Source organism: Lacerta agilis, chromosome 8 (genome assembly GCF_009819535.1).
Source record: "Lacerta agilis isolate rLacAgi1 chromosome 8, rLacAgi1.pri, whole genome shotgun sequence".
In the NCBI taxonomy this organism is placed as follows: domain Eukaryota; kingdom Metazoa; phylum Chordata; class Lepidosauria; order Squamata; family Lacertidae; genus Lacerta; species Lacerta agilis.
This window is the reverse complement of record NC_046319.1, coordinates 16,611,715-16,628,558: the sequence shown is the minus strand read 5'-3', so window position 1 is coordinate 16,628,558 and position 16,844 is coordinate 16,611,715. Positions and strand designations below refer to the sequence as shown.

Below are 16,844 nucleotides of genomic sequence, written 5' to 3'. Positions count from 1 at the left end.
AACAACCCTGTGAGGTAGGTTGGGCTGGGGAGACAGTGCCTGGAGCAACGCCACTCAGTGAACTTCATGCCCAAGAGAGGAGGGATCTGAACCCTGGTCTTCCAGGTCCTATTGAAGCACTCGAACCGCTACCCTACACTGGATAGTGGTGCGGAGATGGGCATACTTTGGGTTGGAGGGCTATTGCCCAACCCTCCCTCTCACTCCAAAAAAAACTTGCTATAGGTACTGGAGTCCTTTACAGTACCATTCTGCAGAGAGAGGGGAAGGGGCATAGCTCCTGGTAGAGCATCTGCTTTGCATGCAGAAGGCCCCAGGTTTGATCCCCAGCATCTCCAGGTAGGGCTAGAACCCTGGAGAGCAGCTGCCAGTCGGTGCAGACTGAACTGAGCTATCTGGACACCTTCCTGCGAAGACCAGCAAAAAAAAAAAATTCTCTGACTTTGCCTTTATTTTAGCCAAAGCAGCCTTCTCCAACCTGGCGCTCTCTGTGCTGGGTGGGGCTGTTGGGAGTTGTGGTCCAAAATGCCTGGAGGGCGCCAGGTTGAGGAACACTGATCTGAAGTCCCTACCCCTGGCACATGCATACACTATTCTGTGCATACTTGAGATTGTTAGAGCCTTTGGCTGTCTGCCGACAGCTTGCCGTTGGCTGCTGCGACATTCTTTGCATTCTTTTGGGGAGATAGCGATTTATGTGGCTGCGTGAGACCCCCCCTCACAATCACGTTGCTGATGTAAAGACTCCTTAGTTGTTTTTTTTAAAAAAATCTACAGCAAATATTGGCGGTCAGATTTCCTAAAGGGGATCGTGGAAGGACGGGGGAGGCGTCCCCCACAGCACCACACACCTTGCTAACGTTTTAGGCTGACACCGCCCAGACGTTAGAGACCCTTGGCATGCGGTTCTGAGGGTCTTTTTCAGTGGATTTAAATAGGCTGCTTGGCTTTTACAAGCCTCTTCTCAGCTGGCTCCAAGGGGGAGACGAGCAAACTATGGCATTCATTTCCAGAAGATGTAGAGATGATGATGGCTGCCAACTTGGAGGGCAGCTAGTATTCTATCAGTGGCTACTAGCCGTGGCAGCTATGTTCTCTTGCTACTGTGAGAGGAAGTATGCTTCTGAATATTAGTTGCTGCCGTGTAGGAACCAAAACAGGCAACTGCAGTCTTTCCATCTCCATGTGGTTTCTGCTGTGGTCTTGTCAGTCTCCTAGCCCCCCCCCCACACCGACACACCAATACATACAACCCTCACAATGTCCTCTCCCAGTTTATTGCTCCCCACGCATTCAAATCAGAACGTTGTCAAACCCAAACCACAGATTGCTATCCTCGCTACTAACCGAACTAACTTCCTGCCAAAGCCAAGCGTTGCCGCAGAGCACCTGGTGAGAATTGGTTGCAAACGGGACCCAGGAGCCTTTGTGGGTAAAACGGCATGTGGTGGATGATGATGTTCATTGGTGTCGCAAGGGGGTGCATGGCCTGAATCTGTGTGTTCCCAAGTCTTCCTTCACCACACGCTTTCCCCCCTTTTCTGACAGATGACATAAGCATGGAAAAACAAGTGGATCCCGAAGTTTCTGTGGGAAATGAACTGGGTCTTAATTCAGTGCTGTAGCTCCATTAAAAACATAAAATCCAGACATGTTGTGGTAGTGCAGCTTCGCCAAGCTGATGCCTTCCAGATGTTTTGGACTACAGTCTCTCCTCTTTTCTCTCTCTCCCCTGCCAACTCCCCCCTCCCTCCTCCTCTCTCTCCTCTGCCCCAGGGACTGATGGGAGTTGTAGTCCAAAAATTCTTGAGGCCAGCCTCCCTGGGTGCCTAGATAGCTCCACCCACCCTGGCACCCCATTGGTCTCCCTGCTGACCTGATAGAGGTATAAAAGCTTCTGTTTCAAGCTTGAATTTTTAGCCTGGGGCAATTGCCAGGTTGGCCTTGATTGCCTGGCTTCTGTCCTTGATTCTTTCCTCTTCTCCTGGACCTGTGAGTTTTCCATATGCAGGGATTTGTTTTCACTTGCGCACGTTCAAACGTGTGAGCATCCTTCTCCTTCAGGTGAAGCGGTATAGCCCAGCAAGGTGGTACAGCCCGGGGGCAGGTTGAGAGCAGGTCACTAGGCCAGAATGGCAGTTTGACGTGACTCTAGTCAGCCCCTCCCCATGCCGTCCACATACCTTTCATGACCAAGGAAGTGCCCTTAGTGACACCATCACTTTTAATCTGGAATACTTCACTTGTGAACACCCTTAAAGTGGGGCTGAAAGTGATAAAGATATATAGAAGTATCTCAGGTATACTTCTTCAGCTAGTGTAGGTTTCACATCCAATTAATTAATTAATTAATTATGGGAAGAAACCCTAAATTACACAAAAAGGCCAGATACATGTGTCATTCACAGAATGCAGTTGTGCAATAGAATTCAGGTTTCTCTTGACATGAAATTTGGATAAACAGAGTTATATATATCCTCCCCAATAAAGCACCAAGTATCTGCAGCACAGGCACTTCAATTTGAAAGTTCTCTCACACATACACCCTGGCCAGTCTCCATTTTAGACAAGGTTCTCTATTAAAAGCAAAAGATTTCAGTTAAATTTATTTGAACGCTCAAGAGGTTTTGGTGCCTGTAGAGGGAGATCCAAATAATGACACCCGCCACCTTCTCGCTGGCCTCCATGCTGTCTGTTCTTCAGCACAAGCCATGCCGAAATGAAGAGAAGCCACGCAGGATTTGCCAGTATAGTCTTCAGGCCTATACTTCAGGCCTGAAGGGGGAGACCCAGCTGCTGCTAATTAACTTCCCTAAGGCCGGAAGTTCACAAACAAGAACTTTCCGCTGGATTTTTGGGAGGCTTTGAAGAGAAAATGTCCCATCTCTTTTCCATTTTTGTTCGCCTTGTTCTGAGGGGGAAGAAAATGCTGGTTTGTGGCAGCCATTGTCCCCCCCTCCCCTAGAATCCCCTCAGAACCACACTATGGGTTGTATCTGATGCCAGTCCCACTCAGAGCAGACCCATAGAAGTTAATGGATGTGGCTACCTTAGGTTCGGGGACGCGGGTGGCGCTGTGGTCTGAACCACTGAGCCTAGGGCTTGCCAATCGGAAGGTCGGCGGTTTGAATCCCCGTGACGGGGTGAGCTCCCGTTGCTCAATCCCAGCTCCTGCCAACCTAGCAGTTCGAAAGCACTTCAAAGTGCAAGTAGATAAATAGGTACCACTCCGGTGGGAAGGTAAATGGTGTTTCTGTGCACTGCTCTGGTTCACAGAAGCAGCTTAGTCATGCTGGCCACATGACCCGGAAGCTGTCTGCGGACAAACGCTGGCTCCCTCGGCTTATAGAGCGAGATGAGCCCGCAACCCCAGAGTCGTCCGCGACTGGACTTAATGGTCAGGGGTACCTTTACCTTTACCTTTACCTTAGGTTCATTCATTTCAACGGGCCTCCTCTAGGCATAACTGAGTTGGAAGCAACTCAGCATCATTATGGGTAACATGAAAATGAGGGGGACAGATCCTGAAGCTGAGGCTCCAATACTTTGGCCACCTCATGAGAAGAGAAGACTCCCTGGAAAAGACCCTGATGTTGGGAAAGATTGAGGGCACAAGGAGAAGGAGACGATAGAGGACGAGATGGTTGGACAGTGTTCTCAAAGCTACCAACATGAGTTTGACCAAACTGTGGGAGGCAGTGGAAGACAGGAATGCCTGGCGTGCTCTGGTCCATGGGGTCACAAACAGTCAGACACAACTAAATGACTAAACAACAACAACAACATCCAGCCACCACAGCCTCCACCTGTGATAAGTTTCACAGCTCAGGCAAAGTATTGCCAGAATGATCCCTTTCAACTTTCTGAGGGGGGAAATGGTGACCTCAGGCAGCTATCATTTCTCTCCCAGAATCCCCTCAGAACCGCTCCATGTCATGATGTAGGTGTGTAATGATGGGTAGTCTCCTGCAGCCCCCATCAGCAATGAGTTTCACATTTCAGCCAAAGTACTGCAGAAACAATGCCTTTCTTGTTTATTGTCTCCAAATGAGGCGGACAAAATGGAGGGGACCAGTTTTCCCCACACCCTGTCTCTCTTGCTCAGCTGCAGTTCATTTCAGTTAGGTTTACGCAGGAGCAGTTGCTGGCCGATTTTACCTCATGGTCAGGTCCTTCTCTTTCTCTGCTACCTCCACGCTAAAATGCCCACCTCAGCTTTCCTCATGGCAGGGCTGTCCTTGTGTAAAACTGCTCCTCCCCCCACCTGCTTTCCCTCTCGGCCTCCATCCATTCCTTGTTTCCTTTATAGCAACATCTCCGTCTCCTCTTCCTTTTTTCCAGAGCTGGACGAATCCCCTTTAACTGTTAAAAGCGACATGGCCACCATTGTCAAGGTTATGCAGTTGTCGGATTCTGGCCTTGAGATTCGGGACAGGATGTGGTTAAAAATTACCATCTCCAATGCAGTAATAGGTGAGTGACTCCTGCTTCTGAGTCTGGGGGTGGGAGAGAAGGTACCTTACTAAACTGAGGTTTTCTTTTTTGCCACTGATGACGTTTGCTTGTGTGGGTGCTTCTGAAGGAACTAACCAAACCAGGTTTCACCAACATGGTGCACTTCAGACGCTGCCGGACTCCAGCTCCTATCATCCTTGACCAGTGTCCATTCCTGGCTGGAGCTGATGGGAGTTGTAGGCCAGGGAAGGCTGAGTTGTGCCTATGGAATTCCAGCACACAGTGATGTCAACTCTGGCGGCAAAATATTCCCTTCCCTGTTCTGGATTACGGTTTGTGCCACTTTGCTACCCTGCCAGCTTGGATGAGGAGTTGCGAATTACTGTCACAGCTTGTGTGTTTTCCCCTGGAACAGGGAGGGAGTGAACATAGCAGTTGGGCTAGATGACCCTCGGCAGTCCCTTCCAACTACAGTTTTATGATTCTATGACGGTGTAGCATGAGACAGCCTTTACTTGCTGGGGCTGATGGGATTTGTAGTCCAAAAGAACTGGAAGGCACCAGGTTCACACAAGAGCATGGGGCAGTGCAAATGTAATGCAGCCCATCCTTTAACCACAGGTAGTGAGCAGCCTCCTCTCCTCCTCCTCCTCCTCCTCCAATTCTTCCTACTCTCCCCCATCACAGTTAATGGTTTTGTCAACAGCACCAGCCGCAACTGTGGTTAGCAATAGCTGGGGTCCATGGTAACCAGGTCTTGAAAGTAGGGTTGGCAAACCATGGTTTCAAGGAGGGAACATAGTACCAGCTACTACTCCCACTTATTCTGTGGTGTGTTTATCTGAAACATGTTTCCCCCAGCAATCTGCATACTCTCCGCCAAGCCAGATTTGGCTACATAGTGATACCACCGAGAGCAAGCGAGGGCAATGGGGACTGAAAGCAAGTGAGGGCACAGGCAATGTAAAATGAATAAGTTGTCGTTTTTACCAGGAGTGCCGATTTGGGTGGATGGGTTGGGGGGAGGAGTGGAATTACCAAATTGGTGATGCTTTCCCCCTTTTACTACTCCCCTTGCTGTTTGCAGGAGCGGACGTGGTCGACTGGCTTTACACGCATGTGGAGGGCTTTAAAGACCGAAGGGAGGCCCGGAAGTACGCCAGCAGCATGTTGAAACATGGCTACCTCAGGCACACTGTGAACAAAATCACGTTCTCAGAGCAGTGCTACTATGTCTTTGGAGATCTCTGCGGCAGTAAGTCCCCTTCCTTATGCCCTCCAGTGTGGTGTAGTGGTTAAGAGCGGTGGACTCGTAATCTGGGGAACCGGGTTCGCGTCTCCACTCCTCCACATGCAGCTGCTGGGTGACCTTGGGCTAGTCACACTTCTCTGTGTTTGTTGTGGGGGAGGAAGGGAAAGGAGAATGTTAGCCACTTTGAGACTCCTTCGGGTAGTGATAAAGCGGGATATCAAATCCAAAATCCTCCTCCTCCTCCTCCTCCCTTTGGGGGGAGGGCCTGATCAGCAATGGCTTTCCTAGGTCTCAGGTCTCAAGTCCTTCCCAGCCCCAGCTGAAGATGCCAGAGATTGAACCTGGGACCTTTTGCATGCAAATCACATACTCTACCCCTTGAGCCGTATTGTTCTGTGTGTCTGCGCCAACATGGAAGTTGTTTTCTCCTTTCCGTCTCCAGATCTGGCTGCACTGAACCTTAACAATGGTTCCAGCGGAGCTTCAGACCAAGACACCCTGGGCCCCCTCCCGCACTCGGCCACGCCCTGGCCCTTGGGGCAAGGCTATCCTTACCAATACCCCCTTGCCCCTCCATGTTTCCCACCGGCCTACCAGGACCCAGGCTTCAGCTATGGCAGCGGCAGTGCAGGGAGCCAGCAAAGCGAAGGTATGTTCTCCGGCGTGTGCACCCTCCTTCCATGATTTCCATTCCTGCTGGCTGTTTGCTTAGTTCTTCCCTCTCCCCCCACCCCTTGGTTTTGTTTTCCTCTTTTCATGACTCCCTTTGTCTATCATGCATGGAATCGATTTCTTTCTGCTGCAACGTGAAGGCCGGTCCATGATTGTTTTAACCGAGCTGCCTGCATAGATTCAGTGACCTGGTTCACATTAAATGGCAAGCCAAGCCATGGTTTAGCATATGTGAGTTAAAGGCACAGGTTCCTGGAGTGAAGATCCCAGCCACAGCAGTCCTCTCCTGATACGGCTGCACTACCCGGAGCTAAACCGTGGTTTGGCTTATATGGCTCGTCTTGCTGCAGACAAACCACAAACTGTAACCAAGGTTTGTCGTGCATTTACCACTTGTGCTTTGTTTGAAGTGAAACAAACCATGAGCCCCAGGCTTGAACATAACGCTGAGCCAAACCATAGCTTTAGCCCCAGGTAGTGTTGTTGCAACAGTACTAGGGAGGAGTTCGGTGGCCATGATCTTAGCCCAGAGAACCCACATGTTTGTATGCTCATGCTAAGCCATAGTTTGGCTCAACATTACCTGCAAACTGTGTCAGTGTCTCAGCTTTCTGGAGGAGGGAGTAGAGTTGTGTTGCCTAACATTGGTGGCCAGATACAAACCATAGCAGCATTTTAAAAAAAAACCATTGGTAGCTTTAGTATTATATGTTGTTAGGCTCCATGCAAAAATTAAAACAAGCCTTCTCCATGGGCCTGATTGTAATCTAAAGCAAATAGTCACAAATAGTCACAGCAGGGTCAGTAATTTAACATTTCATATCTAAAAATAAGCATTATTTTTGGTAATCACAGATCAGCTCTGAAAAACAAAACAAAAGGTGAGGTTGGGTGGGGGGAGAGAAAGGGAACTTGGATATTCTGGCTGTCACCTGTCCAGCCTACCACATTCCTGTCTAACAAAGACTTGTCTAAGTTTAGTTGCTGAAACAGTGAGCTGGGCTGCTTTTTTAAGGTTGCATATTTATCTGCATCATTTAGAAAATATTTCAAACTTTGTGCAGCCACAGAGAATGCCTTCTCCCAAGCCAACGCCACCTGGAACTTCTGAGGGCATTGGAAGTGCCAAGCCACACTCACTCTGCCTGCTGAGTTTTAACACCTGAGAGGGTCTATAGGGAATATTTGGGGCCTAAGTCATTTATACCTCCTCATATGAGCACCTGAAGAAATGGCCTTGGCAGGAGACTGTAATGCTCTAAGCAGGTTGCTATGAGGAGAGGTGTCCTTTCTTGAATGCACAGGTGCAATGGCTATGCTATATTAGGCAAAAAGATATCTGGGAAAGTGGGAGCAGAGAGCATGATAGGGGTTGTGTGTTGCTTTCCCCTTCACTACCTTCTGCCAAATAGTGCATTGCTGCTTTGGCTGCTGCAGTTGTGTGTCGTTTCACTTGAAGCTTTCCCCCTTTTCTTTTGTAACTGTTATTCCCTTGTTTTGTCCTGAGCAAGCATTAGACTGAAGGATTCATAAAGGAATGGCTGGGACTGGTAAGCGTCTCACACACCTCCCTTGAAAACTGATGTTATTGCTTCATATATAGCATGATCATCTAGATTCTTGTGTCTTCCCCCATTCTGAAACTCTTAGCGTGTCTCTCCTCCCCATGCTCTTCTCTCTGCCCCTCTGTCCTTTTTGTTTCCTTTTGAATTATCCTGGGCTGCCCAGCCATCTGAGCTGGGACAGCTTGCCAGAATAGGAAGCAAAGCTTTCACTGGAGAGTTCGGCTGCAGTTTCCCCAGTGCTGATCAGCAGATTGCAGTTTACAGGGTGTCAGATTCAGTTAGTAAGCAGAAATTGCTGAAGTTCTTCAGGACCTTGGAGAGCTCCATCGTGAAAGAGACATTGCTTTTGATGGAGATTTGAGCTCAACTGAGCAGCTGGATGGCAAAACTGAGAGCTGTAGATCTGCTCCCAGTCTGAGAGCTAGCAAGAATTTAAGGGGACAGAATGCTACCTTCTGAAACTTCACACATTCCAGATGGAATCTGTTTTCTCTTCTGGGAGTTTATTGAGGAGTGATGGTCAATAAAGGGCTAGAGCTGCAGATCCTAGAGTCCTTTCTTGTGGACACTCAAACACACACACAAACTCTTTCTCTAGATGGTTCACAGAATGCGCTTCCCATGGTCTGGATCTTTGGCCAGCTTGAGGGCTGTTGAACTGTTGAGACAAGCTTCTGCTGTCTCAGGCATCGAAGATGGAGAACTCATTGTTCTTCCCTTGCCTGTGTGTGTGTGTTTCAATACAGTATTTTGGATACCTAAGTACACAGAATAACTTTTTGCAGCTTGCAATGACTCTCTGCATGAAAGCAACTGCAGCCAAATACAAACTCTCTGTGTGTGCCTGGTCAGCAGCTATGCTTCCTGGAAAGCCACTTTTGAATCTTTTAATAGAAAACTTGGATGGTGAGTGCCAACAGGACTGTAACTAAGGTGAGGCCACTCAGAAACAAGAGGGAGGTATTGGTACATGCAGAGGTATCCCAAGGGTTGCAGAAGTACCAAAGACCAAACCAACCACCCCACACATTAAAAGCAAACAAACAACTTACGAGGGCAAATCCTCCAAGAGACTTGCATGACCTTGAAGACTGAGCATGCTCCGCAGTCATGCAACATAGAGTGTCCGTTGGGAAAATGTGGAAGGCCACGCTTAGAGGGAGAGGCCGGCTGGAACCCAGAACACAAGCAGGGCTTTTAGGAGGGAGAATACAGTGCGGCATTTGGTTACAGGTCCCCACTTGCAGATACATGGGATTTCAGGACATTTCGAAATAAATATTCATGTGAATCTTTTTATTATTTCTGCAGGGTTGCTTTTCGTTATTGTTATGAAACAGAATATACGCTTTGCTGTTGCTTTTTTTTCTTTACTCCAGCGTGTTCCCCCCCCCCCAAATTATCACTTCTCCTTTTTGAAAATGTTGCTGCGTTGCTTCTACGAGGCTTTCAGTGTGGTTTCTGGACATCCATGCATGACAAAAAGTTACACCCGCTTCTGCCCCGGCAGTTGTGCTCACCCGAGTCCTGTAGCCATCCATCGCATGCGAACCTCGTGCGGGACCATATGTATCCTTGCTGCTCCATCCGTTATTCCTTTGCCGCTGATCGGCAGGCATTGATCGGAAGCGTAGGCGACGTGCCACTTGCGTTTCTTTCCCCTTTCACTGACCCCCTTCCCCTTCCCTTCCCTCCTTCCCTCCCAGGAAGTAAAAGCAGCGGCTCTAACCGAAGCAACAGCGAGAAAAGCCGGAGGACCCTGGCTCGGGATAAGGACCGCAAGTCAGCCGGCAGCGGCAGTGAATCGGATCCCACTGCCCGGAGCGGGGTAGCAGGGAGCGTCCTTCGGCACGAGCGGCCGGCCAGCCAGCTCAGCCAGCTCAGCCACCACAGCCGCGCCTCTGCTGCCCCCAGCGAGAGGAGCCCACACAGCCGCCATTCGCACGGGCCTCCGGGCGTTCCTCCACTCTGCAGCCTCCCCAAGCTGGGCCCCAAAGTCTATGGGACAAGTGGGCCCCCTGGGGGGCCCCCCGTGCGGGAACTCGCCTCCGTCCCCCCCGAGCTGACCGGCAGCCGCCAATCGTTCCAGAAGGCCATGGGCAACCCTTGCGAATTCTTCGTTGACATTATGTGAACAAGAAGTGCCTTCAAAAGACTCTTGTGCGGAGGGTTTGTTTTCTTGGGGTTCCTTTTTAAGTTTGCAAATTGACGCTGGAAAAGAAATAGGGGTGGAGACAGAGAGATTTGGGGGGGGGGACACTATTCGGACTGTCCTTTGCATGTCACGCCTTCCTGACTCTTGATCATTGCAAGCAAACGAGGAACAGAAATCCTGGAAACTTAGATATCTGCAAATCAGTGGAATCTTTTTTTTTTTTTTTTAATTCTCCTTCTGCTTCCCCTACCCTGACCAATGTGATTGATTGGTGTTCTCTTCACATACCCTAATGAGCTTTGGTATCTGTGGCATCCTCTCCCCAGTGCAATTATACTGTGTTCTCAATCAAAAAAATAGCATTTTATATAGTGCTTTTAAAAAGCAACAACACACAATCCTCCAGTCATGCATATTTGCACCTTCTTCTTCTTCTTTTTAATGTTCTGGTTACTTTCTTTCCATCTTGGCGGGGCGGGGGGACCCTTCTTCTTCTTCCTTCTGCTATGAAAAGGACAGTGCTAGCCAGTAGCTATAAAATCTAAGGTGTGTCTGCAAGTGGTGCATTATGGGAGTCCTGTATCCAACCATAAGTGAAGATCTGGCTCCGTGCCAAGGTTTTGCTTCCTTTCTTCATTCTACTATTCAGGCCTTGTTTGCACGCTACACGATGCCTGGATCTACACCATGCAATTGCCCTAAGAAAAGGGGAAATAACTCACTTGGTAGAGAGTTGGGCACTTTGTCCTGAAGGATGAGGTGACAAGTTCACCACCACTGTGCTTCTCCCTCCATGCGCGTCTTCAGGTTTGAATCGTGCACTGGACTTCTCCGAACCACGAAACTACGAAGTGTCTGCCAGTTACCGCAAGCAGCTGGGCCAAGAGGTCTCCTGTCCACCTTGGGCAAGTCCTGCTCCTGCCCCCGTTGTTTCTTCTTGTTTCTCTTTGCTAAAGGGAACAAGGAAAACCATCTCTCAGCTCTGCTCTCTTTCTCTGTGGCATCAGCTGCTAGCGTTTGCTTTCCCCCTGCACCGAAGGCAAAAGCAGCTGATGCCAGAGAAAAGGGATTCAGTGTCCAGCTTGCTTTCCGTATAAGAAAGCGGGAAGAAATTCAGCTTGGCCTTTCATTACACCCAGTGGCTTTTCATCTAAGCGTTTGCAAACCACAAAATCTGATTCTGGTTACATACCCAATTTAAAACAAAGACAGCACTGTTAAAAATAAATGTGACAGTGACCGTCACGTACCACTAGAAGCTGATACACACAAGAGTCACATGGAGCTGACAGAAATTTCCGTTACCACCTGCTTCCAAATTTGTACGCAGGGTAGAGGGGGAAATTAGCTACCTGTTCAGTAACTTTAAGTGTCAAAATGCACCAGTGCATCAGAGACAATTATATACTTGTGATTTGTTAAGAATAGAATGTCCCCAGGACCACCTTGAAGGATTCGCAAGGTTGGAGAGGCATCCCTCAGGAATACTGAAGTCATGGGATGCATACCCAGTTTAAAGATGGCAGTGGACTCAAGTGGTCCCATTCCTTGGATGGGAAGCTTGAAATGCCAATCAAATGTAGCTGTTTGGGGTCTGACCAATGCCAAGCAAAGTACAGACTTACAGCTTGGGCGATTCCCCATAGACCTGCCACCCAAATGAGAATGGGAAGCAGGGGTTGTGTGTCACTTGATATACTTTCCTTCACTCTGTGGTTGACCTAGGTCAGGGACAGAGAATCTGCAGCCCTCCAGATATTGTTGGACTACAACTCCCATCATCCCTGATCTGGGCCATGCTGGATGGGAACTGATGGGAATCAGACTCTGAAGAACTCCAGTGGGACACAGGTTCAGCAACCTTGCCCTATATAATGGTGGATCCTTTTTGAAATTGTGGGTTGGTTAGCACTTCTTCATGATCTCTTCCAAAAACCTGTACAATGTATGTGGATGTTTGGGGTTACTACTGTCTTGCAATAGATAGAGGTAGTGAAAATCACTGAGTGAATGAACTTGAATAGGCTGGCTTTCCCTTAGGAGGGAAACCACTTAAACTTTGCCCAACCATGTTACTGTTTGGACAGTTTCACATCTCCCTGGTGCTGTTTTCACTTCTCTTTTGGAGCAGGGATGCGGGAAATCTGTGATCTTCTAGATCAGGCATAGGGAACCTTCGGCTCTCCAGATGTTTTGGACTACAATTCCCATCATCCCTGACCCCTGGTCCTGTTAGCTAGGGATCATGGGAGTTGTAGGCCAAAACATCTGGAGAGCCGAAGGTTCCCTATGCCTGTTCTAGATGTTGCTGGACTCCAGCTCCCATCAGCCCCAGCCAGCATGGTCAGTGGTCAGAGATGGTGGCAGATGTGGTTCAGCAACATCTGGAGGGCTACAGGTACCCCATCCTTGTCCTGGAGTGACAACCAGCTGCTGTTCTTGTTCTGCATCTCTGCTGGGCTGTTGTTGTAGCACTTCATATAAATGATGGGCATGAACTTCCAAGATTGCCGCCAAAGAAGATCAAAAACAGACATAAAATTTTAAGCGTGGTGAGAGTGGTTTTGAAAACCTGTGGGGTTGTTTTTCTTTCCTGACATGAAAGCATATATACATACATTTTCCTCCGTCTATGAACAAAGGCCACAAAACCACCAAGAACAAACCAGTTCTAGAAACATTGGAGAAAAACTGAGTGTGGTTGGTGCCTATTGGTTAGTACCCACTAGTGACCACACACACACCTCAACTTTGTAAAAATATTCCTGACTCTCTTTTGGGTAGGTGAGTAAAGTGAAAGGTGGACAGGTATTGAACGTTAAGAGTGCTGCTTAAAAATAAATTGCAAAGCCAAAATGCCCACCTGATGTTTTGGTAAGATGGACAAGGTATAATGTTGATATAGTATTTGACCAGCATGGAGTATACATGTTCTAGGCAAGTGAGAAAGGTGAGATGTAATCCCCAGGTTTACAAGTTGTTGCATTCTCTGTCACATGTATTTTATCTGTTTTTGCCCTATTTGTTTCTTCTGGGCGATTTGAGATTTGAGCACTTAACTGACTATTGGTTTTATAAGCTGTGTTGATAGCACTGAGCCAGTAATATTTCCCAATGTGTGTGCTGTGTGCAAGCTGGCCTGTCTCCTTATGGCTTGCTCAACAGAAGGAAAGGAAGGGTGGGGGGAAGCCGGCCTTCTCATTCCACATCCGTCCACCCCCCTCCCCAAATACTCATGTGGGCTGCTGGCTGTCTTCTGTGTGATCCCCCCCTTTCATTTTTAAATGGGTGTTTTCCTGTACTTTGAGCTACAGCATCCTGGCACAAATGCTGGCGGATCGCTGGACTTCAGAAATGAGAATGTTTTGCACACAGCAGCAAGCTTTTTGAAGTATCAGAAATGTTGGTCTTTACAAAAAAAATTTAAAGTCCTTTGTGGTCCTTGGACTGTCTGTAAGAAAAAGAGATAGGCAGGTGGATTGAAGGCAGACTGAAGTTGGTGGGGCAGTGCCCCATTTGTCTTCATGGATTAGCTTCTACTGTGCATGAGGGAGAATGAACCCAGTACTGCCCTCCTCCCGGGTTTGGCTTGGTCATTTTGTGTTCCCACTCTGGGAAATGTAGCTCTACAGTGGGGGATGGGAGGGTCTCCTAACAAAGCACCCCTTAAAAACTGCAGCTCCCAGAATTCTGTTGGGGGAAGCTATGGCTGTCTACAGTGGTGTCACAGTGCTTTGAATGTATGGGGTGGATGCGGTCTCTGTGGTCTCTCCTGCACCCACCACCCACCCTCACTTCCGCATCACTTAAAAGGTTTTGCTGACACCAGTCCACATGCTTATGTTTTCAAGCCCGGCTTCTCAGCGATGAGAGCTAGAACCTCTTAAAATATGCTTTTTAAAAAGCTGAGCGAGAATGCAGAATTCCATGATCTACAAAACATGGCACACTTGCTTGGCAGTTGAGTGCAATGAATATACATGGCTGTGCTTATCAATTGACAGGAAAAGGTGCAATTGCTACTATACTGTAACAAGCTTCTGTAGCAGAATAAAATTGCTAGCACTGAAATTTCCAAACTGGGCTGGAGCTGTTTGGATGGCTACTTGTGTGGCGAGAAATAAATTAACTAAAATAATTAAGCGTGTTAATGTTTCTTGGCGTCATATGAGCAAATGTACATTGTCGAAGAGTTTCTGTAGCAGCCCACAGGACTCACCGGAGGAGGAAGGTGCTCACTGGCTATGAGTGAGTCGCCGCTTTTGGCTTGCTTCCTTCCCATCAGTTTCCACTGGGTTTGGGGCATTGATCCATATACCTAATGGCCAGAGGCAATTACCCAAACCCAGTGGAGGCTGATGAAAAAGAAGTAAGCTAAGACTACTGACTCATCCAGAGATACGATGGGCAGATAGTTTGTGCATTGGAAATGTCTTCTCGATCCACACACCTAATGGGGAAATGCCATTGCAGAGCTCGCCTGCTTTTGGCTGAGGATGCCTGTTGCATCTCTGAATGAGCAAGCTCTCAGCTTTCCTCTTTCCAGATAGCCTCCATTGGGAGCATGTCATTTTGGTGCAAATCCGCATACAGCGTGTGACTGTCTAGCTCCCAAAAAGGAGAGGCAGCAGAACTGACCTGCTGTCACGGGAGGTTGCCTCTTATGTATCTGCATAAGCTCCTGTTCTGGGCTTTTCTTTTAAATTAGGAGGAACACCCGCATCATAGATAGAATTGTAGAGTTGGAAGGGGATCCCAAATGCAGAGACACTTACAAACAATGGTGGGAGTGACTTAGCTTTCTGCCAGCATGTATTAAAAATAATAATGATACACAAAAGCATCACAGCTACAGTATCAGAAATTTGGACAAGGTTGTGTTAGCACTTCTGCTTTGGGGGTCATGTGGAATAGCCTCTATATGTTTCAGTTTCCTCTCCGTCCAGTTTGTGTGTGTAAGTTAAAAATGTCAAGCCAGTCAAAATGACAAAGTGTTAGGAGGTCTGTGCTTTTGGATGTGGTGGCAACAGCATGCTTTGTGAGAAAGGCTGTGACATTATTGTGACAATCGTGAGAACAGTTCTGCTTTTTTGCAATCACCTGTTTACTCTTCCCACCTCTCTCTCTCTCTCTCTCTCTCTCTCTCTCTCTCTCCATCTCTTTCTCTCTCTCTCTCTCTCTCTCTCTCTCTCTTTCTCTCTCTCTCTGCACAACTGCACGCTCATCTTCCAACTGTTTGGAGTTGCAGTGATAGCAATCCCCCCCCCCCCTAAAAATAATAATCTTGGGAATTGTGCTTTTGTACGGCATCCATGGGTTGTCTTGAGTGCCAGCCTTCCTCAGAGTAGACCTATTGAACTTAATGGGCACGGTGAACTTAGGTACATCAATCTCAGTAGGCCCACTCTGATGGATACACCTGCCCATGTCAGTTTCCTGCCACCGCTCCACATCTTTGGTTTACAGTGGCAGGGAGAAATCTCAGAATAATATAAAGCTGCCTGTCTCCATCTCAGGTCATTGCTCTATCTAGCCTAGCGCCGTCTGCTCTGACTGGCAGCAGCTCTCCTGGATTTCCCGACACACCAACATAAGGGACTGGGCACCCTGCAAAGCACTTTCCCTGCCACTGTGGTTATTCCTCAACAGCTGGTTTCTGGGGAAGGTTAGCAGCTCAGTGGCAGAGCTTCTGCTTTGCATGAAGATTGCAGGCTCAGTCCCCAGATTGCCAGCTCAATCCCGCAGCTAAGGCTAGGAGAGTTCTTCTGCCTGGAGAGCTGTTGGCAGTCAGTGTAGTAGACGGTACTAAGCTGGATAAAGCAGCTTCCCATGTTCTACCAAGTCTGAACAAGCAGATGTCCTGCCTGTTTTGACTGGCAACAGCAATTCTCACCAGGGTCTGTGGTCTTTTCCATCAAGCACTTCTTGAGCATTTTTAACTGGAGATGCCAAGGATTGAAACTTGGACCTTCTGCGTGCAAAGCTTGACCACCGATGCTGTCATCAGATGCGGTGAACTTGCCAATGGCTCCTTTCTGGGCAGCTCAGCTTCCTTGCAGACATCCCAAAAGAGATGTTAAGAGTCACAAATCAGTTTACTCTGAGGCCGCAAATCTCGGAGAAGTGGAGTGCGAAGACCAGCCGTTTCTTCTTATGGATATATAGTTAAATGGGGTTACATCCAGTCAAGGTTTACTGAAGAGTAGACCCATTGAAATTGATGGATCTATGTTGCATCTTGTCCATTAAGTATGGGGGGGGTCTTCTCTTGAGTAAGACAAACATTGGCTACAACTTTATATCTCCAGTACTTACGGCAAAACTCACACAAGCAAGTGTTTAGAATAGCACAACTATTTGCTTCATGAATCGTAAGATCTGCAACACCCCTGTGGATAGGTACAGGCATAGACACACATAGATAATAAAATGGCACCACCTGTGTAGCAGGGGGCAACCTTGCAACAGTTGGGTGGACCTGTTAGGAATTCTTAAAAGCTTCCATATTCCAAAATAGCTGTTAGGTTGATGGCAGGTGTAACATAGGTAGCTGCCTTAAGTCGGCCAAACCTTTTTTTTAAGGGGGTACATTGGTCTTCAACCTTAAAAATGGTTCGTCCACGTTAAAAATGGTTCACTCGCTGTCTCCCAGTGGTTCTGTGCTCTTTCTACACTCTCTTAGAGTGATCCACCCCTGATTGTTTTATCTGACTGTAATTGGACAAACATGCCCCGTTGTCTTGTC

At 48.0% G+C, this 16,844-nt stretch overlaps 1 protein-coding gene across 3 annotated transcripts in view; it reads left to right on the top strand.

Annotated features, from left to right (window-relative positions):
- DVL1 (dishevelled segment polarity protein 1) overlaps nt 1-10,492 on the top strand; it is an 82,778-nt gene extending 72,286 nt beyond the window's left edge. For 2 of the 3 annotated variants that reach the window (XM_033156323.1, XM_033156324.1), the window contains exons 12-15: nt 4,342-4,473; nt 5,543-5,710; nt 6,150-6,356; nt 9,651-10,492. In XM_033156323.1, the coding sequence (XP_033012214.1) occupies nt 4,342-4,473; nt 5,543-5,710; nt 6,150-6,356; nt 9,651-10,078 (935 nt within the window). In that variant the 3' untranslated portion in view covers nt 10,079-10,492. Of the gene's footprint in view, nt 1-4,341; nt 4,474-5,542; nt 5,711-6,149; nt 6,357-7,890; nt 7,930-9,650 lie in introns of all 3 variants that reach the window. The other variant, XM_033156325.1, reaches the window with a different exon arrangement.
- Nucleotides 10,493-16,844: the final 6,352 nt, after the last annotated feature.